This window comes from Mesitornis unicolor, unplaced genomic scaffold (genome assembly GCF_000695765.1).
Source record: "Mesitornis unicolor isolate BGI_N332 unplaced genomic scaffold, ASM69576v1 scaffold9141, whole genome shotgun sequence".
Lineage (NCBI taxonomy): Eukaryota > Metazoa > Chordata > Aves > Mesitornithiformes > Mesitornithidae > Mesitornis > Mesitornis unicolor.
Window position 1 is genome coordinate 41,765 of NW_010164422.1, and position 23,103 is coordinate 64,867.

Here is a 23,103-nt window from a genome sequence, read left to right on the forward strand (position 1 = left end):
GCATCATCCACAGAACTCCCACTACTTACTGCAGTAATCTTTACATCCATTGTTTTCCATATGTATAGTTAATTTCTGCAATATTTTATGCTCTAGATAGTCATGGTTAGAAATAGCATGGTCACTATCAGATAGTTATTATTTAAGCACTCCTTAGTAGTGTGGTTCAATGGTCTCTAAAACAGCCGGTATCAACTTTGACCTTGGTCAAATTCCTGGACTGAAATTTCCATTCATCCAGATTGCAGGTTGTATGCATAAAGGTTGTATGTATAAAGACTGAAATTTGAACATACACTTCAAAAAGTGAGAACTATGTCACTTCCTTCAATGCCTCCTTTTTTTTTCCATTTAAATGTTAATAAAAAGAGAAAGGAGGTAGTACCTGCCAATGTATGTAAGACTAGTCCATTAGAGATACCTTTGTGCCCATATGCAATTTATTAAAGATTTTAATAGCAGATGTTCAGCCAAGAATCATACATAATAATTATAATCTTAAGTATGCAGAAAGTAGATAGACCCAGAATAGACTGCTGGAGTGTGTTGGTGAGTTAGACAGTCTAGCAATTTCGTAGATCTATTGAATTATTTGCCTCAGAGATATAAATATTCATAACATTCACAGTGGAAAAATTAAGAAAGTTTGGAGCATTGCATTTCTCATAAATTTCTTCAGATGAATTTTTCTTTGCTTTCTAACTGGAGCTTCAGACTCAACAAGGCTCCACATGCTTTATTTATGCAGTCTTTGCACAGCATCAACATTTTCTCTGTTGCTTGAGGCTTTTTTGCACGGTAATTGAGCAGGCCCTTCACGTTTTGTGGGCAAAACAATAATGTGATACTAGTAGAACATAATCACAAAATTTTAATGAGAAGGTTTTCATTCAGTCTATTCATGGGCCAAGACCAGATCAGTGTGTGTGCATTCAGCTGACAAATAGAAACAGATGGCTGGGGATCAGAGGACCTGTGAACTGCACATCTTTTCTCCCTCCTTTGGTTACAGGTGGGAACAGAGGAAATATGGGGACTTGCTGACAGAGAGGCAGTTCTTTATTAATCACAATAGGAAGTGGTGGCAATTTCAGGAGCTCATTTTCTAGATCTGGAAGGAACTCAGCATTTTCACTTCACAGTAATTTACATTACTATTTTTATAACACGTCAGTCCATTCCAACTAACCCTTGCTTTTATATTAAAGTTGCAGGTTCACATTACCCCAATATCTCAAAATAGAGCTCGGTTTCAACAGATTCAGAAGTTTTTAAGTAGATTTCTCACTTCAGAAAAAAAAAACAACCAAACAACCAGAAAGTGGCAATATGGCAAATCTTTCCACCAGCCTCCTGCAGTCTAAATAGTGGGGCTGGTAATGAAGCAAGGACAAACAAGCCTTCTGAAATTTTGTTTGAACAGGTTTTATGGCATTTGTCTTTTTAAATCATCATACACATTCAGGAAAGGAGCCCAGGATCTTCTTATGTAAACAGTATAGGATATAGTAATGGATAATACTATTTGGAGGAAACGTTCCTTGAAACTTTAGTACTCCTGAAAATTGATATTGGAGAGCAGTGTCCCATTTCCCTGTGGGAAGGATGGAGAGGACTTTTTTATTTTATATTTCTTGCAAGTGTGCGATTCAGCTGCAGGAAGATAGGTGTGCTTGGAAGGACTGTGATAAAAAAGGGCAGTACTCTGTGGCAGAGCCTTTCCAGTCATTTTCTCTTGCTACAGTCCTACTGCTGAAAAAAGTAAGGAAGAAAGAGTTATGAAAGCAACTTAGTGCCTCTTTTAAAGTCAGAGTTAATAGATAAGAGAGATGTAGTGGCTGGCACATAGCTGCTATACAGTCCTTGCTGTCATATTCGGTCACCAGGAACATCTCTGACAGCCACCTACCTGTGTGACCAGTCACCTTTACTGCTGTGAGGGAGGGATGCTGCTTTCCCATTGCCACTGGCAGCAACTGCAGTTATTAGGGAAGACACAAATAATTTTGGCTGAAATTAAGATATACTGGCCTTCCACTTGTACAGACACTACAGCAGGTGGTATCTCCCAGCGTTAATACAAAGCAATAATGAAAGAGGAAAGCAGCTTCCTCACACACCATAAAGTTACCTCCCTAAAAAATACCCAAAAACCAGACAGTGAGACATATGGAGTTAAATTAATTTAAAATCCAAGAGATACATCTGATTTTCCTCCCATGCTTTAGTTGTTTTAATTTAATGGTTATGGCTGCTGTAGCAGGCATAAGTAAGTGGATGAAGGTGACAGGAGAAAAAACAGAAACACTGAAGCTGCAGTCTTAGGGATATGCTCCATTCTTCCCCGGTGTGAGAGCAACATTGCAACCCTTCATATCTGTATGCTTCAAAACCTATAGGCAGTATGGCTTTGCAGGCAAAGCCCGTTTATACTTCAGCTAGTGAGTATTTTCTTGCTCAGCTGAGAAGCACAAAGATGGCTAAAATATTTTGCACCAGCAAAGAATCTGCATCTAGGAAACTTTGACATCCATTTGGGGCCTTATTTTGATCTGTGTCTTTGGAGAGTGTATCTGTAACTGTCTTTTTCATGATAAAGCTACTTCTGTGTTTATATTTGAAGTTGCTAAGTGTATGGTATTAACCAATGTTTGCATAGTCAAAGTTTTAGAGTACATTAGGTGGTGTTATCATTAGTTACATTATTATTAACACAAGGATAATGACACAGTTTTCCAGTTTCCATGGCATATTAACCTCAGTGGGAAAAGTATTTACCATAGAAAAACCTTGTGTGTGTCACATTTTAGTGGTTTATGGTCATTTCAGTAACTTCAGTTGTAAGAAACAAGTATTCAATGAGCACAATAGAGATCCTAAGAAAAGTGTATAAGACATTTTCCAGGATTCAGTGGAGAGGAATGCACTCTGTAGGCTCCTACCAATCCCCAATGAATTTTGGGGATTAGATTAAGAAGTGATCATGCATTATATGTTACTGAATTCTGTCATTCTGGGTTGAAGCAGCCCTCTCACCAGGCTCCTCTTGGAGGCCTGGAGACTGACCTGGAGAAGAGAAACAGAGTCACTGTGGCTGGTGTAGGGGAGGATTACCCTACAGGATGGATCCTCATGGTGCTTCATAAACTGTGATTATATTAATTGCACTTAAGATAGCCCCATGTACAATTTCTTTGTGCCAGCTTCTTTGAATGAGACTGAGAGACATAGAAATCACTGGCATCCACCCTGGCCAGGAGGTCACTGGTAGATGCTGTGCAAGAGGCAGGTTGCTGCCTCACAAGTGCAGTGGGAACAGAGAAGTCCAAAGGCTGAACAGTAGTAAAGGTCAGTGTCTCTTTAATGTTTCCTATCAGATCAGCAACCCAGCCATTTTCATCTGGGCTGTTTGACAACTGAAGAGAGATTGGAGTTGACACAAGGTCTTGACTGTATCATTTTTTATTCAACTGAATCTTCAGAAGACGTATTTTCCTTTTTAAGTTTTGGCCCTCATTGCAGGGAATGAATCACACCTCTGGTTTTTAATCCTCTTCAAATAATGTCTTTAAAAGTAGGTTGGGGAAGGAGTTCGGCAGGAAAAAAAAGGTTATATCAAACAATAATTAGAGACTGAATGCGAGAGAAGCAGAGGTGATAAATCCCGGGCCATGTGTGGATGTCAGCAGACAAGCTGAGCATGCAATGCGACACATATCCTGTGTATATAATAACGCTGTTGTAAGACCTTCGCATGAGGGCTCACTCAGCTGGCCAGCTAGGTCCATGGCTCCACTGAGGTATACAGGCATATTAATCGATGTTCCCTTCAAAATGGACTGGATTACTCAAACACTGGCTGTTAAATACGGGAAAGTTATGTGCCTCAGGCAAACTTGTTGAAAAAAAAAGTTGTGGAGCACAAAGCTGTGGAAAGCTTGAAATAGTATTAGATACACAAGCTGGAAATACAGATGCTAAAAACCAGGAGCAGCTGCTGCTCAAATCCAGTCTTGCTGAAGTTCTTACAAAATGTCAAGTAAATTATAAAATCCAGGGTTCACCCTGTCAGGAAAGTGGTGTGGAAAAGTAAAGGAGTGCAGGAGATCCTGAGCCCCACTCAGAAACCAACCAGGAGGTGCAGCTTTTTCACTCTCTGAGCACCAACCACAGGCAAATCTTCCAGTGGTCTCCCAGCCCCAGCCCCAGCCTGGGGGTCCGATTGCTTGTGCAAACCTCCAGTGCCCTGACACAGAGCAGCCCCTGTAGCTGGTGCCCAGAACCCACACTGGCCAGGAAGAGCAGAGCTGCTGAGGCGCAAGCTGGGGAGAAACCCATCGACAAGGAGTTCGAAACCTATCAGCAAGGTGGCTGGAAATGGAGTCACCCGCCAGTTCAATACTGATCAATTAAGCATTAATACTCAGAATAATAACGTAGATGACTGAAGATTTCTGAATAAGTTAGCCCACCATCAAAGAAGTCATGCAGATAGTCAGCAAAATAATTTGACTCAATGGTCAGGCTCTTAAGAAAATACCTACCTGTGTTCCTACATCTGAGAACTTACATTTTCAAAACTTATTTTCTAGCTTGGTTTTTTATTCTTTTATCTTTTTGTGCTTTCAGCCTCATGCTTTGGGTCTATGCTGAGCCCCTTGCAAGCAAAACCTCTCTCAGATCTTCTTTTGTATCTGCTCTAGGAAGCTTTAAAAATAAACGAAAACCCTAATAATCAGTGCCAGCATTCCCAGCCATTTCTAATTATGTTCTTTCAAAATTATATTGTTGGGAAATGACATTTCTAATTAAAATGTACTAATAACTTGAAATGGATTCATTTGCTGACTCTCCCTGCTCTGTTAATGTTAATAATAATAAAACAGAATCTCTCTTTCTCTATACTCTTCAACTCATTCATGTTACTAGCAATTAACACTGGATATTCTCTCAGATGGCTATATGATATAAGAAAACCCCTGAAATAATTATGCTAACACATAATGTTGGTAAGCCTGTTGATAAGCAGTGATATATTTGAATTAACTAAATTTATGAGTACCTTGATAGATAATTAATTTCCTTTTGCATTTATCTTCCTTAGGGTTTACTGAAGACATTCAGTTAGCGTTTCTGTCAATAAATTATAACTGGTGAATCAGACTATAAATTAAGCTATTTCAGCTACATTGTTTTAGTAGTCTACCCAGCTCTTCTGTTTTATTACTGCAATAGTCATAACATCATCTTTGTTCAAGTGCTGTGATTTTCTGCACCTGAGATTATGATCTTGCACAATCTTTGCAAAGATTGTGCTTTGTAGTAAAACAATGCTTAATCCCCAGTTTCAGAATGTGAGTTAAAGAGGTGCTAAGCAAGCCTTAAAAAGACTGTGTCTAGCTGCTGTAGCTGTAGAGCTGGAATAGAGGGGAGCTGCAGAGTCTGGAGAATAAGTGGTTAAACAGAAAGCTATTGAGCAAGGTGTTTGCAGTCCATTAAAGGAAAAATAATCTACACAAGACACCTGTATGAAGAAACATCTGCAAATGATGAGATGTCCAGATACAGTTTTTATAAAACTAACTATAAATAAATGTGAGTGTAAGTATGTACTCATATATACATGTATATACATGCTTATATATAAAATATATACATATAAATATGTGTTTGTATATAAAATACACACACAGAGATGAAGACACATAAACACATAGATACATACATAGAGGGGAAGAGTAGGTATGCTGAGCAGGATACTGCTTATAATTACAAGCTGAGTGCATGCTTATCCTGCAAATAAGGCAATTACCCAGTTAAAACAGTGCAGGACTGATAGACTTCTTTCTCAAATGCTGAGCTTTAGGATAATACAGGCTATAGTACATGGGAAATCAATCACGTACATGATGTGTCCCTAGAGCATGAGTTTAGGCTGCCAGGCGAATGGACCCTGCTGCCTGGTCTCAGGCAGGGTGTTATACTTGCTACATCTGCTCCCACCCCCATGCCCAATTCGGCATCTGAAAGAGCCAGGATCCTGGTAGGAGCTTAGAAATGGACTCTGGAGCAGCCACGCAGGGATGTACCCTGCTGTGTCAAAAGCGGGCTGGGACAGCCTAGGAGCCAGGCATCCCATCAATCCCCAGGGAGCTGACAGTGGCCAAGGAGGGACCAAGTGAGGTAGATACTGGAAGAAACTTCGAACAGATTGTAATTGTTATGACAATGACCCTAAATACTAATTTATGAATCTTGTAGATAATCCTTCCTAATTAGCTTTTTTTTCCTTCTACTGTGTTTCTTAAATGCATGTGTGCCTTCTGATTTACTTGGAGTGTGGACTCCTTCCAGAGCAGTGCTCCAGTCGATAGGAAGCCCTTCTGTTTTCTGGTCCTGTCATTACACACCTCAGAATCAAATAAATTTGATTCTTTCATTTTCTTGGATTCCAAAGTACAATTTTCTGAAATGCTGAAATAAAGACAAAACTGCATATCAAAATTAACATCTTCTACATATGTAGCACAGCAAGAAAGTATACTTTTTTCCTTGAAGAAACTCAGTTTGCAGCTCTGGCTACTTAGCCTGGATGCATTAAGTTACATACCACTTTTAATTGCCAGCTGCATCACCAAATAGCAATTAAAATGAGCAACATGCTCTTTGTAGCTGGACAAAATGTAAAATTTGGCTTGCGGGAGACCAGCGCACTCATAGCTCAAAATGAAAAGTGTGGCAAAATCTCAGTCCAGTTTCCTTCAACACTGTTCAGAGAAGGGGTGTAAACTGCTGTGTGCTTTTGAAGAGAAGTCTATGATTGCTCTTCCTATCTTAAGATATTGTTGTTTGTCAGGCAGCACTGTGCACTGTTGAGTTGATTACAAATTAAATGAACACAAGATCAATACATGTGAAACTGAATGGACCCATGACAGATGGATCTGGTTTAAAATGAGAAATCTATTGAAAACATCAACATTTAAAACACCAGAAAAAAAAGTCAGAATCTTCAGTAACAAAAGTATTTTGTTTGTTTTTTTCCTTAATGGAAGGGAGAAGCAAGAGTAAAATGTCTGAGTGTTGAGGTCAATACATTATTTCTTCTTTTTTTTTTTTTTAGGTATAAAGCTATAGTAAGGCCAATGGAGATTCAAGCATCCCATGCACTGATGAAGATTTGTGTGAGAGCTGCTATAATCTGGATTGTATCCATGTTGCTTGCCATCCCTGAAGCAGTGTTTTCAGATCTGCACCCTTTCCATGACAAAGGGACTAATAAAACCTTCATCAGCTGTGCTCCTTACCCACATTCAGATGGGCTGCATCCCAAAATTCATTCAATGGCATCATTTCTCATATTTTATATAATTCCCCTGTCTGTCATTTCCGTATATTATTATTTCATTGCCAAGAATTTGATCCGGAGTGCTTACAACATCCCCGTGGAAGGAAACGTACATGTGAGGAAACAGGTAGAGACTTGACTTTATTAAAAAAAAATCCACATTCCCTGTGAACCTGGGAGTAAAGAGGGAACACAGGGAAATTTATACCGGGACAGACTGCATCTGTTGTGCTAATTTTAATAGATTAGGTGGGGTAAGAGAATTAAAATGGCTGAAACAAACCATGACAGAGGGCTAAACAGTTAAAGCATCTTCTCCTGTTTCTAAGTTCAGAGACATTGCCAGGGTGGTTACCATGGCAAACACAGCAGGAGATCCATGCCAAAGCCTGGGAAGGTATTGTCTAGCATGCAAGGAAAGAGGCAGAGCTAGGGGCCGAGTATGGAGATTGAAGTTGAGGAGTGACATGGCAGAAAATAAAAATTTTTCTAAGTTGCTTTGTCAGAGAGAGGACCTCGTTCTGTGAAGATGTCCCTCTTCCCACGAAGGGGAATGCTGGCTCTGTAATTCAGTCCTCCAGACTGAAAAGCAAATGAGACACAGCAGTGGGGGAGTAGAGGTGGGTGAAGCCCCTTCTGCAAGGGTTCCCCAGGGTCAGAAGCTCTGGAGCAGGCATGTGGCTGCTTCGCAAGAGCAAGAGCAGCGATGCCTCCTGTGTTCACCACGGCTCCAGCTCTCGTCCGCTGGTGCTGTGCCATGTTGAAGAACCAGTACAGCCTAGAGAGGGACTGGGGAGTGGAGACCAGAGGAGGACAGTGGTGGGCACAGGGTGTCCAGGAGGGAGGATGGAGCAGGACAACATTGAGTCCTCACAGATGCGCTGAAGTTATGTGCTTCGTGGGCAATGTGAACTTTGCAGCCTGGAATCTCAGAAGAGGAGAATCCTGGCTTCTTCTCTTGAACCCTTTGGTCATTATAATTGTCCTAAAAATGCCTCTTTTTCTAGGGTCTCTGGTGGGGAGTGGTGTTGGACAGAATAACCTGTTATTTGCCCTCTAATAAGCCAGACTGGTCAATCCTCTGGTCCAATAGCTGGTAGCCTCAGGTTTTGCCTTAAGACAGCCTTTGATTTATATAAGCAGGCCATTTGCTCCGGAATAATGCAGTCTTTTAACCTTCCTTTTGTACCCTTGAAAGCAGAGTTACTTCTGTTACTGTTGCTTGTGAGTGGGGTTTTTTATAGAACTCCTCAAACTATCCTACTGCAGAGCTTATGTCTGGGCTGGCTCAGCTGGGACCCATGTGTTCCAAGTGAGTTTCATGCCCTGGTTGAAAATGTGTGACAGAAAATGTGTGACAGAAAATGTGCGAGTCCTGAACCAAGAAAAGAGATTTAGCCAGGATTGGGTCAACCTAACTGCAGCCTTTCAACCAGACACCTGCTTCCTTTTGATTGCTCCTGTTGTAAGCAACTGGAGAGAAAAAGAGTCATCTCCAGGGGGAAATCCAAATCCTGAATGAGGAATTGGGTATTTCAGGTCAATGCTTAAATTTAAATGCACCTGAGATTTAGGTTGTCCAATTAAGAAAGCAACAGAAGGGTGACTTGTTTCTAAACAACTGAATTACCTTGACATATTTATCTTATTTACCTTACTTCTTCCTTTCAACTGAGGTGTGCTTCAACCTAAGCTAAACTGACTCAAGCCATTCTTTAGCTGAATAATTGTATGTATAATTGCACCCAGATGACATCTCCACCCTAGGCTGACCTTAAACAATCATCTCATGTAGCCTTCAGGTGCTAAGGTGAAAGAGTAGGGCTGGAAAGCTGTGTTTTCTGCCCATTAAATGATGTGTGATCACTGCAATCCTTATCCTTTTCCCCTTCTGAATGTGCGTAAATCTTTCTCCCCTGCAGGCCATTTATCTGCTGATTCAATGACTGTTTTGATTAGTGACAGCAAAGTGAGCAGTAAAAGCAGCCCTTTCCCCCTTTGGTTTGGGAAAGAGCTCTAAAGAAAGCAAAAGGCCAGGCTGCAGTCTAGCACTGTCAGTCCATCATTCCCATCCTGCAGTGCATTCAAGAGCTATAGGTCTCCATCTGAGATAACTGGTATCGATTTCTTTATTGCGTTGCTTCCTTTCTTCATAGTGCAGATGTGGCCTCAATAGCCCTATATCAAATTAAGTATACATTTAAAAAGAATATATGGTTTAGCCAAGAAGAGACCATTCTCAAAGGATTTAATTTTCAGCCTGCTCTCTGGAAACATTATCATCTGGTACATGTCAATCCTTCCCAAGCTCAATGGCTGATTTTCACTTGGTGCCATTAAAGGGGCACAAAATAAAGTCAAAATGGGCTTGCCAGGTCTCTCCTGCCTACTCCCTGCATGAAGCTGGTCTGAGGAAAGATCAGCTTGTGTAAGATGCTCAGTTTTTGATGTACCTGCACAGCTCAGAAGGGAAGTGAGAATGGGGAAGTGTCCTGGGAGCCTGGCCAGGCATTGCAGCAGCTCCAGGGCAGGAGGCGGGGCAGCAGAGCAGGCACTAGGGACAGTTTCTGGCCATTCAGTTCCTAACCAAATACAAGGAGTGGGCTATCACAGATTCCCTAGGAAAGCCTGGGAAGAGCTGCAGGGATTACCCGAGAGGAGAACATTATGAAGCCCTAAAAAGTCAGTGGTGTTACACTTTCCATGCGTGCAAGCTTCTGGCTGTGCAAGCTCTCCCAGTGAGCAGTGTATTTTAGCAGGTCTTTCTGGACAACTCTGTGCTCTCCTTTTGGGTGACCTCAGTCATGGCTCTTGTGTTTATTAGGAAGAAAGATGTGTTTTTCAGTGGCATTGTTATCTTAGTGTGCAGTATTGGTGGACAAAAGACAAGGTAAGCTTTACCTCAACTCCTCTCGGTTGAGCAATACCTCTGGGTTGACTCCAAGCCTGTACACATAAGTAAAACAAAAGTGTGGCATGTCTGCATGAAGGTTATACTGTGTGATAGCTGACATTGGAAAAGCACCTTTCCCTGACAAAGTTCAAGTTATACTAAGAGGGGTGGTCATCCACCTATTCACCCCCTACATCTGCCTTCTCCTCGTGGCCCCAACTCTTTCAGCTGAAGGGTCAAGATCATCGCTGCCTTGGTGTTTCTCAAAGTGCAGAATTTCTGAGTTTCTCTGTCTCCTTTGGCCTCTGAGTGCTGCACTTGGTCTTTAAGGGGCATGAGCTGTTGGCAGCACTTTTGTGTACATATACCATATGGCCCTGAGGCAGAAAGTCCTGCCTCTGGGCTCTCTGAAATATCCCAGACCTCTACCCCATAATTATTAATAATAAGAGCATAATAAATAAAAATAATAGCAATAATAAGTTAATTAATATAAATTACATAAGGATATCTATATTATATGGGGATAACTAATGCAGGTGTCTGCATGTTTATTGCCTGAGCTGGGATTTTACAAAGTGACAAGCCAGTGGAGTTTTATCCTTAAACAGGAAAGGAAAGACTGCTTTCTTATGTGATACATTTTCAGAAATATTTGTTATTAGGGAAAGGGGATCAAGGAGAGACAAGGAGCGTTATTGACTCTGTGTTCACCTGAACTCCAGGTTACCTTGCTCTGACCATGCCACCTGCTACACGCTAGCCCCAGAGCTGCAGCACTGGAAAAAATAGTTAGCTACTAAGCTAGGAATAGCTGCTAATCTGTGTTTCTCTTTCTTCCAGATTGAATCCCGTAAGCGCCTGGCCAGGACAGTACTGGTCTTTGTGTGCCTCTTTGCCTTCTGCTGGCTTCCTACTCACATCATCTATTTATACCGGTCCTACCACTACTCAGAAGTGGACACCTCAGTGCTGCATTTCATTGCCAGCATCTGTGCTCGGATCCTGGCATTCACTAACTCTTGTGTCAACCCCTTTGCTCTCTACTTGCTCAGCAAGAGCTTTCGGAAACAGTTCAACAACCAGCTGTTCTGCTGCAGAGCTCGCCTCCTCATCCGGTCCCAAAGCATGGCCAGGAGCACCACACGAATGACCTCCCTCAAGAGCACCAACCATTCCTTGGCCACCTTCAGCCTTATCAATGGCAACCTCGTCTGCCACGAAGGCTATGTCTAAAGGGCACAGTCAGAGGCCACCAAATCACATACCTAGCACTGCTGCTTTGTTTTGCTCTGTGGGGATGGTGAGTAGCACACACACAAGCACGGGTGCGTGCAAGGAAGTCTGGTGTGCTCAGAGAACTCAGAGGAGCTTGAAGCATCCAACATTTCATCCTGGGCTGAGGCATTGCTGGAGCAGCGGATCATGGGGCACCAGATCATTGAGCACCAGCCCACAGAAGCTCCCTGCAAAGAGCTGCATTGCTTCATGACCTACAGCTCTTAATGAGAGCAAAGTGAGCATCTTAAGATCAAATCTAGCTGGGCTCTGCAGTTTCTTCATCACTTTCTGTTCAATCCCAATGTCGGGCAGACTTACAGCAGTCACAAAGACTGTATGAGGTGCACAACATTTGTCAGTTGCATCCGGCGGTTCACAATATAATATATTTTGACACCAAAATAAATCCATTTAAATAAGGTAAATACTTTTACAAAGGAGTTCAGTGTAGGTCATTCACAGACTTTTCAAGTATTTATTAATGTTCTGAGTACAGTATTAATTAATGGTATAAAAGATATCAAGAGTTTACTGGGGCATGTTGGTGGCCCCATCTGAAAAGAGCAGTATCTTGCACCACATGAATGTGAAAGCAGTAACATGAATAAATGTGAGTTGGAATATGTTTACAGTTTTTCAAATGTGTGAGCTTTTGCCATGTTGTGGAGGAGACAGCAGGGCATTTTCCAAGCATTACTGTCTTCCTCTTCCTGTCTTCAAGATGTGAGATAGTGACTGTTTCAGCACCTAAGGGGTAGCACAAAATTTTAGTTGGGTTTTGCTAAGTGCAGGCAATTAACAGAAAATGAAGCACAGCTATTTTTCCTGCAGTAGTGCTTTGTAAAACACTCTAGTTTTTCAGTTAAAGCTATCAGCAGTGCAAGGTCTGATCTCCAACCCGGTGGGTTTTTCCTTTCATCTTTGCAGAAATCTGTGGAGACAGAGTACCCAAACTGGCCAACAGATTGTACACTCAGGTCTTCTGTAATGTTCACTCCAGGGCAGTTCCTGTGCCAGGTACCAGCTATTCTGAAAACAGGAGCACAATGTTCTGTAGTTAAAAAACTCTTGAAATGCATGGGCTATAGGACAGGCAATGAAGCTGCACACCTGATAAACAAAGCTGCTGCAAAATGAGGCCATAAACCAATCACTGTAGTGGAATATTGAGTTTTTGATGGCCCTCATCCTCTTTGATGATCCTTTTCCTTACCATGGCAAAAGGAAAATGAAAGCTAGTAAAACTGTGTGTTGGGCTTGCTCTGTGAATGTAGAAAAAGTCATGTGTGCAGTGTAAAAACACTCAGTCCTGCCTCTGTGGCTGCCCAGGGATGCTGGTGGGAGTTACCATCTCCAGGGACTGCAAAAGGGCTGCAATGCAAAGGCAGAGCTCTGAAAACTTGAACTGATTTTGCCTTTGAGAGCAGTGCCCTACAGGTGAGGTCCAACACACAGGTACATGAGCTCAGTATGTGGCCACACCACCATGCCGATGTCCTGCCCTGTCTCCTCACCATCCATGGGCACCACCACCTGTGTCACCCTCTCCTGCAGACATGAGGGTCTCCACACCCCAATCAGCCCAAAAACTAATGTGATGGGATTATTTTAAAGCTGATTTGATTCCTTTGCTTAACTGACTGAGCAGCTATGACATTAATTTCAATTTACTGGGCTGAGATCCTCATTTACTAAAATTTTCAGCATGATGCTGCTTTCCTTGATCTTTAGCATGAAGCCACATCCAGTCCCAGAAGCCCAGTCTGTCACAATTTCAGAGAGCTTGGTTTATGACATTTCAAAATGAGAAAAAATTATCTGGCCTGAGACATTGTTACTAAACGTTTTCTTCAGCCTTGTAAGACTCTAATCAAAAGCAAGCAGCAATTGTGTACTTCAACAGCAGCCACACCATCTATGCTATGTGCTGTGTCCTCCTGTTCAGTAACGAACAACAGATTACTGTGGCTCTACAAGAGGCTCCAGTAGATTCTGATGTTTTGTTTCTCAGGGAAAGGTGAAAGCACAGCTATGATGTGAGAAAATCATAAATATAGGGAAAAGAGCATTGCTATAGCTCCCTCAGGGCTAAGCTGAATGCAGATCCTGCCTCCTTGAGAAAGATGTTTGTTGTTTTGAACACAGGGGAGTTATGAAGATACGGCACCATGGCATTAAATAAGTGAAATTGATTTTACCCTTTTCTTCCTAATAGAGCTAGCAACTCCTTCGAGGACAGAAAAGATGGTTTTGGCTCTGATCTGCAAAGTGTTTTCCAGAAATGCAGCTGCAGGTGTCCACACGTGTCACAGCCTCACCACTGCTTAATTTGCTCAGTATTCCTTTTCTCTTTGTTCTCAGAGCTGATAGGCAGAAATTTACAGAAGTTCCATGCAAAATGCAATCCTTTCATCAGAATCTAAGATACTTATGACTTCTTTTAATTTTTAGCAGCATAGACCAAGCCTTTTCAGATGAGATGTAAATTTTCACTAACAGTCTTCATTTTATGTAGATCCCTGCCTCACTATTTAATACCTTTAAGACAATTAGGCGGTTCTGTGAAAAAAAAAATAGGTTCCTTGCAAGAAGTATTTTGTAATACATTTCACTAACTTGCACTCATTTTTTAATACCACAGAAAGAACAATTCTGTGGTTGGAATTGTTTCTATTTCATCCTTGTGTTAAAATAATGAAAAAAATCAATCCAGCAGTTGAGGTCAGGGAAGGAAGATTCAGGAAAGTTTTCTGAAATATCCCAGCATGTAATTGAAACATTTGTAGCTGTAATTGGTTTTTTTGTTCCTTGCTCCTTGTCTCATTACCTTGGTTTCAAAAACACGGTGTACTTTACACTGCTGCAGCGGTCTAATCCCTTATCTAGAACTAACTCGGCGTTTGCTGGCACACCTGCAGCGCTGACTCTTTCAAGCTGGAGCATTGTCTGCAGTGTTTCACATGTTTGATAAATTTTCAAAGTGCCCAAGATAAACCCCCTGCCCTGGCGGGTGACTCCAGAGCTGCACACTCAGATACTGCCGGGTCCTGGGAAGCTTTGAGGTCCTCGGTGGAGAGAGCCTGTGTCTGTGGCCCTGGGGTGTCTCCACACTCCAGTTCTTGTCTTGGCTCTCTCCACCAGCACCGGAAGCATTGTGGTAGCACCTCAGACCACATAGTTTGAGAGACACTGCGTTTCAGGGCTCTGAAAGACAGAGTCCCTAAAATGCCTGGCTCTTGGGAGACTGAGGACTTTTCCGACTGTGGTCCGCACAAACACCTCCAAAACTGGGAAACACATAAATTTCCCCTTTAAGCAGATAGCCCTTTGGATTCAGTCTGAATCTGTCCCACCTGACATGTGGCAGCTGTGTCATGTTCAACCAGCTGCAGGGTGTGGGTGGGGAAAAAATGGTCTCTGGGTCAGAATGCTGTATGTTACACACTGGGAGAGAATTGCTGTTTACTACAGTGTAGCTATGCTTTCATCTCGGGTCAGAAGCACTACGGGTCAGAGGGTTATTAAAAATATGTAGCTGCCATTAGATGAATCAGTGTGAAATACGAAACTAATATTAAACAGGGACATATTGAGTTATGTTCATGCTTTCTCAGGAGGAATTAAATAGGACAAACCATTGTTCTTCATTAGGAATTTAAATTTTCTGAGATTCCTGAATTCCCTTTGCTCCCATTGAATGTGGTGGGAGATGCTGAGTAACTCAGAGCTTCAGCTGTTCTTGCTTTAGTTGAGGGTTATTCACTGCAGTGCGGCTCTAAAATAATTTCTCATAAGTTTGGGAAAATCACCACAAAGAATCAGGTATAAAAACTTTCTAATAGTGACACCAGGTGAAGGATTCAGAGTTCCTGAGGTCTGCCTACAAGGGATATTTGTGATGCAGTGTTTGCAAATATTGCCTTTTAGGAAATGTTTAAATATGAAAAATCAAAGGTGTGTGATTCTGCTGCATGAAAACAATAGCTGAAAGCAAGAAAAAATGTCACATCATGGAAAGGAAGGATTGCATTGTTGAACATAAATATTTATTTATGGAAATATTTGTTGAACACAAATACTTGTTTTATTGAAAAAAACAACAAATAATATATAAGGTAATGAATTTTTCTTTTTCTTTAAACAAACAAAAAAATTCAGGGAGCCTCTATTTAGCTAACAAGAAAACAGGCAATCTGTTCTTGATATGTGTAATCCTGATTCTCCCAATTAGTTTGATTTACATGGAATGAACGTTATAGTTAAAAACCAGAAAGATTACAGTTTTATGCATGGTTTGGCAGAAATAATATACCTTCTTGCTCATTTTTCTGATAAAATACATTTTTTTACAGCAGAAAACCATCTGTGTGTATTCAGTTGGGAAAAAAAACCTCAAACAACCTGTCTTGCAGCCTTTTTTCAAGACAGGAAGTTCAGTGCTGCTTATCTGAGCAGTAAGCAGTTCCCCGCATGTTAACTGCATGGCTCAGTGCTAAGCACCACGATGTTAATGGGGTAGCTTATCCTCTCCATCCTGGGAAGCCACAGCAGGTGATGAGCCTGTATCAGTCACAATAAATCATCAGAGATTTCTTATGTTTCTCTTCCCAAAAGGAAGAAGGCAGCAGTTCAAGGAGGCAAGGAAATATTTAGATGGCATTGTTCAGAATGGAAACGATTTCTGCACCTTTACTGAAATATTTGTGCTATCCTTACTCCATTTTATTTTTTAATTTTTATGACACCATCTTTACACAGAGCTATAAGAAGATATAAAATATACTAAGATATAAAAGATTCTCTCTTTTAATCCTGAAAAATGTACACATAAAGAGGTAGCTGATTTAGGTCTTCTGTAGATTGATATTTATTTGGGAACAGAAAAGTTGTTGTTGGGCTGTAAAACGTTTTTTAGCTTGGGTAGCCACAGACACCCCTCATAAGAGAGTTCAACCAGGCTGCAGCTGGGTCTCCATGGTGGAAGGTGATCTGGATGAGCTGCTCTTGCTGCAACTCTCCCTTGCACATGGCATTTCTTGCACATGGGCACCGACCGCAGCCAGACTGCTCCCCTAAAGCCAGTGACCCTGCACCAGCTGTGTGCCCACACATCTCTTCTGGGCAGATCACTTGGTCCCCAACACATCTCTCTCCTCCCAAAGGAGCTGACAGGGTTTTGTCCCTGTTCATCCTGCCTGCAGCTTGGTGGGAGGAGTGCTGGGATATGTGAGAAGTGGGCACAGCATCCTGCTGGACCCCTGGAAGAAGAGGCACTACTCATCTCCAAGTCACACTTCAGGCACCCCAAGTGCAGTGAGATCCAAGTTACACATCTCCTATAACTTATTTCTCCTCTGTAATAGTTTTCCTAGGAATCCTGAAGTTTAATTGCACAGATCACTTTGAAAGGCTCAGCACCTTGAAACTAGTGGATGCAGATTCACACTTAACCCATGACTCTTCACCCAGGTAGGGTGTCTGTGTAGGTCATGCCATGAAAGAGATGAAAGAATCCCATTTGGAAAGAGTCCCCCCCCGTAAAGTCCATCACTGCTGGCCAGCTGGATGAGTATTTATGTGTCTAGCTTGCACTTCATAATAATTGATCACTGCCATTGTAAAATCTTTTAAGAATAGAGATCGAATAGCACTCTGCTTAATTCTAAGACTGTCAATGAAGATTTTATCTAATTTTATATTAAAATCACATCCAAAACTAATTTAAAAAGTGCCTAATTTCTTGTTTATGGAAATAGCTACTTCGAATTATTTCTGTGATTAGTTTGATTATTTTACCATAAGTGGATATGAATTAAAGAGAATTGATCATAGAATGCTTTTGAAATAAAGGATTTAATCTATCTTACTGTAAATGAATTATACATCATGATAAAAAGCCTGCCTTATGCTGAACATGTCTCTGTAAGTGCTGCTCTATGTTTTCAAGGCAAGTCAGTCCCTTAGGTCCATCAGCACGTTGCTTTGAAGTGGATGGACCTTGGCTTTGTGTCAGCACTTTCAGCTCTGGAGTCAGATCACATGTTGTTATTGCTGTTCACACGACCATCTCCCTGCAGTTGCTTTTTAGCAGGAGGTGGGTTTGACACCAGTGTCTACACTGTGAAGCAGAGAACGATTACTGTAACACCCGCCCATCAAAAAAGTTTTCTTGTCCAGAGTTTGAGGAATTTTGCCAAAAAAAGGGATGTTTCTGTCTGTGTTATGACTGGCCTAAAGATAAGCCAAAGCAGGTAGAAATGGATGACCGACTGACCCTGGAAGTCATCAACAAAACTGAGCATAGTCCTAGGAGTGGAGCACCTCTATCCTATCTGCTGCCCTGAAAAATCAGACATCCAGCCTCAGCAAGCTGCCATCTTCTCTGCATCATCCGTAGAGATGGGCAGACACATCCAGTGCACGCCATACCTCCTGTTTTGGACACCTTCCTTTGCACAAGACACAGCATCCCACCTCTCACCACCCAGACCAACTCCAGGTGACCAGCACAGGCCAGATGCCTAAGTTTTAAAAGGCTGATGTCTGTCCAGCCAAGTCCCACCACACCTCTCCTGAGTCTCTGCTCAGGGCCCCTCACTGGCCTGCTGGCCAGCAGAAGGGCACATGCAATGCCCCATTCTTCTGTTCTTACTAACTGCTGCCTGGAGCCCTGTCACCATCATCTGATGCCATATTAAGGAGGCTTTTAAGATGGTTTAACAGTGAGAAAGGGGCCTTTACTCTTCATAAGTCACCTTAATGAAGCACATAGGAGACCTCTTCAGATGGTGGTTCAGACATTTGCTCATTTGACTGGCCCTCTGGTGTTGTCTAGCTCCCTCCTGGGAGACCATAACTCTAAGAGAGCAGCAGCCTGTCTCCCCTGTGCCATGTGGTTACTCATGTAGCAGACGGAATAGGAGGAAAACTCAGAAGAAAAAAGTCTTATTGCCATAGACTCATTCAGGAGAAGGTTACAGCAAATCCAGAAAATTCTCAAGCCAATCTCATGCCTATGACACTTACACTTTTCCTGTGCTGTACAATCTGAGGGATTGAGTCTAGCTTGAAAAAATCTCTAATTTGACAGCTGTAAAACACTTCCCTCACTCAGCAGTTAGGAGTTTCCATGGAGAACCCATCTCATTTCCAAGAAGCAGAGCCCTGTGAATGGTGGGTGAACACTGAACTCCAGAAGGGCATTTCCAGTTCAGTTGGTTGCTCCTGGAGGAAAAGTCATTGTGTGTTTTCAACTGTTCTGAATGTGCATTCAGGACCAGTTGCTGGCAGTCTAGAACAAGCCAGGAATCGATTCAGGAAGTGTAGTGATCCATTACCATGGCGTGCACTTCAAACACACCTTAAAGAGACCACACAATATTTGCTTTTTATAAAAACTATGACAGAGAGAAGCAGTTACGTATCACAGACACAGACACAGACATGGCACAGCACTCTGAAGACAGCTGAAGACACAACCCACTTCATATTCGTTTCCAAGTGCATGTGTGCAAAAGCTAAGTCATGTACCACAAGACTGTACGTATCTCATAAAATGTGTGTGATTTTAATAAATCCTGTGAATATTACTTATTGCTTTATAAAGTAATGTATGTGTGCACTTAGCCATCTGTATAGAATGCAAATGTCTTGAACTGCTGTGTACAGAGGTAATGCAGTTTATTTTACTTGAAACATTATTTGCTTTCTCTTTTCCAGAGGCTGTGTAATCTGGTACAAAAACTACTGAAAAGCAATTTCCTTATCAAATGACAATTTGCATAAATGTAATGTTTCAGCTCCCTTGAAATAATATTTAGAAGGAAGTTGTGAAGAAAAAAGTCAAAAAGTGAAAGCATGTCTTCTCATTTGGGTTTTTTTTCTTTGCCTTTGGATATATTTTCTAATTTTATACACAATGCTTTTAAAAATGCTCATGAATGGCCTCTGTGGAGATATGGACTCAAACTGAACACTGTATCAAAAGGTAAATATTGAATTACACAATGCTTACAGCTAATAAAGCATGAGAGACAAAATAAGGCGGCTTTGTTGCTTTTCAGTTAGAAAAAAATGTCAAGTTTCAAGTTTCATAAGCATTTCTATTCACTTGCTTTTTTGTCAGTTTTCAAGCATTAGAAAGGGTTATCTTCCAGTAACCAAACAGAAAATGGCAGAGGCAGTGTCACCAAAGGGACACAGGAATTCTTGTTTTCTCACTGAGAAACCTTATCCCAAATCTAGTTCGCTCCTGTGGGCAATACTGAACTGGCAACAGATGTGCAGACGCTAAGGACTTGCCAGAGCTTTTTTTACCTTTTCAGTACTCCCATTTCTGCCACCACTGACATGCGGCATAGAGGTGTGGATGCTGGAGGCTGTGGATGGAGCAGGGGACAGCTGGAAAGAGCAATGCAAAGATGCAGTCAATATCACCTGTAAAAACAAATGGCTCAGAGCAATTGCCTTAGAATAATTGAATGTACCTAGCAATTACTAGCTGTGAAACTCAGCTGCATTACGTTGATTAATTAAGGGAACAATAAAAAGACATGTTATGGAAGCTCTCCTGTGCTACACTGGCATCAGTGGGTTTTGTGCCTGGCTCACTGGCATACTTTGGCACTTTGTTTTTATGTCCATACCACCTCAAATGTCTGCTACAAGAGTTTTAGCCCTCCAAGAACCAGTTGCAGCTTGAAGGAGATTATGCTCTTCTTGTGCATTATTGCACTTGAGGTCATCAATTCATTCCACCAAGCCTTTAAGATCTTTGCCATCCTTATTACAAAAAACACTGTAAATTGTTTTGCTTGATGCAGACATCATGTGTGTAAGAGTGCCACTAACACATGTTGATTGATTGAGTCCTTCACAGAACCATAGAACCATAGAACTAGTAGTGTGGAAAGTCACGTTACAAGGTCTCTTGTAGCAGTGCACACGATGAAGTGCCTGGAGATTGCAAATTCTCTGTCTGCAGTCTGGGTTTCTCTCTGTTCAAGCAGGCATCTCTAGTACAAATTGTGCTGGCACATCAGCAGTCTGATGAAGTGAGCACATGGAAGAGTAAAGGAATAATTAAGTATCTTTGCATAGATTTTAAGGTTGGTATTTTTAAAGAAATCTGGATGCCTACTGGTATTTTCAAAAATCCTAGAGTATGAGAAATTATCTGAGTAGCTTTAAAATGTAAATGGGGCATTTGATATTAATGCCAGACCATATCTTCTAAAATGACACTAAATTGGTTACTGATTAGCCTTGGGAAAGGTTTGTACCTTTGTATGGTAGCATTCATCAGCAACTCTTGAACAGCTTTGTTGTACAATACATAGAAAGATTCTCCTTGTGCTGCCTTACATTACTTTCACATAGCAGAAATGTTCAAGACCAGAACTTGTGTCTCTGCCCATTTTTCTGTGATTTTCTTTGTTTCTGCTGCACAGTGGCCGATGTTAACATTAATTACCAGTTCACACATACTTCCATCTGCATGGGAGATCTTGCAGACTCTCTACTGGGAAAATACATTTCTGCGATGATTCTTACCACAGACTTAGGGGTTTATTAAGATATTAATTAAGAAAGTACTTCAAATCTCTATCTAGCAGCTCCTCAGATGATTGAGTTTTATTAAGCTTTCTACCACAGGCTTAAAGGAGACCCTTACCAGGCAATGGAGCTAATTAAGCTTTTTTTCCCATATTATGTTTGTATTAGGGGTATTAGCTGTGCTCTCATTCAGAGCTGGTCAAATGTGGCTAAGAATGTTTTTATTGGGAGTTACTCTAGAGTGCTTCAGGCCACTTAATCAATTCAGTATAATTACTATGATTTAGAACTGATCCTTATGATTTCCTCACCCTTCAAAGTATTGTGTAACCCCAACTGCCTGCTAGTCTTGCTGGCGCAGAGAATATTGGCCTTTGGTTTAGGTAGATTATTATTTTCTTTATTATCAGCTTGAATTCATTAGCAGTAACTGTTCCTGAATTTATTAAAACTCCAGGGGAGACTCCAGTAAACTTGGTACAGAAGCTTTCATGTTAGAAGGGAACAGATCTGATAAGAAGTCACTGTACAGTCACGCAAACACAAACAGATCTTAGAAAGTACTCTAAAATTCAAACTAAGGTAGAGGATCTACAAATACATTCTCTTGCACTGAAAAAGGAAATACAGCGTATAGTGTCAGGGGAAACAGATGTCTGGTGACAGAAAAATGTGCTCTCCATGCTGTCTTGCCAGCCTAGGATAGTCTTTGTGAAAGAGTCCTTGTTGGCTCCTTCCAGCAGCATTGACTCCTTAGCGTATTTCTTCTAGATGCCATGTGAAAATAAGGCTTCAATGAAAACTGTGGTGAAAGTCGAGCGGAATCTTCTCAAGCAACACAAAATAGTTTTCGAGAAAAGCAGGACAAGTTGCTGTGCCTGGGGAAATGGGCAGGGAAACAACTGAAAATAAATTATGAAGAAATCTATGTGCAAGGCTAAAGTTTGCAGAAGTAACTGGTCACACAGGCCAGCATTACTTTCAGTGAAAAAACAGGGTTATCCAACTCTCTTTTTCAGAGTCAAGACATCAAGATGCTTCTCAAAGCATTGCAGTCCCTGCCATTACCTCCAGTATGGGCACTGCAGTGAGTGAGAGCTGGGCCTTAGCTAGGCTTGACTGAACCCTGTTCATTGAAAAGAGAGTGTCACACTGATTTCACTCCTGCTCAGCATTTAAATCCTTTTCATTACAGTATTTGAATATGCCTAATTGTTATGCTGACTTCTATGAGCCCAGGATCAGCTTCTTATCTGAACAGGGCTGTTAGCAGCATACGGAGGACACTAAGGTGGTTCTCAACATAATCTGCAAACAAAAGCAAAGGCATATGACTAAGGACAAAAATGTGACTCTTTGGGTTTGTGTTTTGCTTCTCACTGCAGTGGATTTGATGGTTAAAAACTGTACCGTATAAACAAAATGCAAATACCAGAATAATATTGGTTCTGTGCTTTCATAGGCACCATTACCATAAGAGCTACATCTCCACAGATATCAGGGGAGGATTTGGCTTTATATCAACATGAAATAAAAAGCTAATGTTAATTTTCATGCTTCTAAATAATGAGTTGTAGGAAACACTGACAGCCCCTTTATAAAGTAGTCTTTTTGATTAAGCACTTACCAGTCTTGTCAGTCAGTTTAAACTGTAGCCCCAATGACAAACAAAGTTCATCTTCTCCCTGTGTGCTGCAATGATTATGAGCTGGACGCATGGCAGAGCACAGCACCACCTCTAACTTGCTTTCGGAATAGACAGTTCATCAGCCTCAAGGATACCATGAGAACCCATTAGACTGCTCTTAAAAAAAGATACAGGGAATTAGGTGTTGTTTTGGACTTAGTATAGCCTTCAGCACCATCTAAAGTGGAGAAACATGGGTCTGTCTTGAATACTGATGAGAGGCATGTGAGCGTGGGCCTTCCCCTGGATGTACCTGAATGGTCCTTGTCTAATGATGATTGCTTTCATGTTCCTCTGGCAGTATTTGAAGGGCAGAGGTGCAGTGCTCCACTTGAGCAG

The 23,103-nt window shown here is 41.5% G+C and overlaps 1 protein-coding gene across 1 annotated transcript in view; it reads left to right on the forward strand.

The window, feature by feature from the left end:
* GRPR (gastrin-releasing peptide receptor) overlaps positions 1-11,477 on the forward strand; it is a 22,771-nt gene extending 11,294 nt beyond the window's left edge. The window contains exons 2-3 of the mRNA XM_010194316.1: positions 7,124-7,475; positions 11,085-11,477. Of these exons, the coding sequence (XP_010192618.1) occupies positions 7,124-7,475; positions 11,085-11,477 (745 nt within the window). The remainder of the gene's footprint in view (positions 1-7,123; positions 7,476-11,084) is intronic.
* The last annotated feature ends 11,626 nt before the right edge of the window (positions 11,478-23,103 follow it).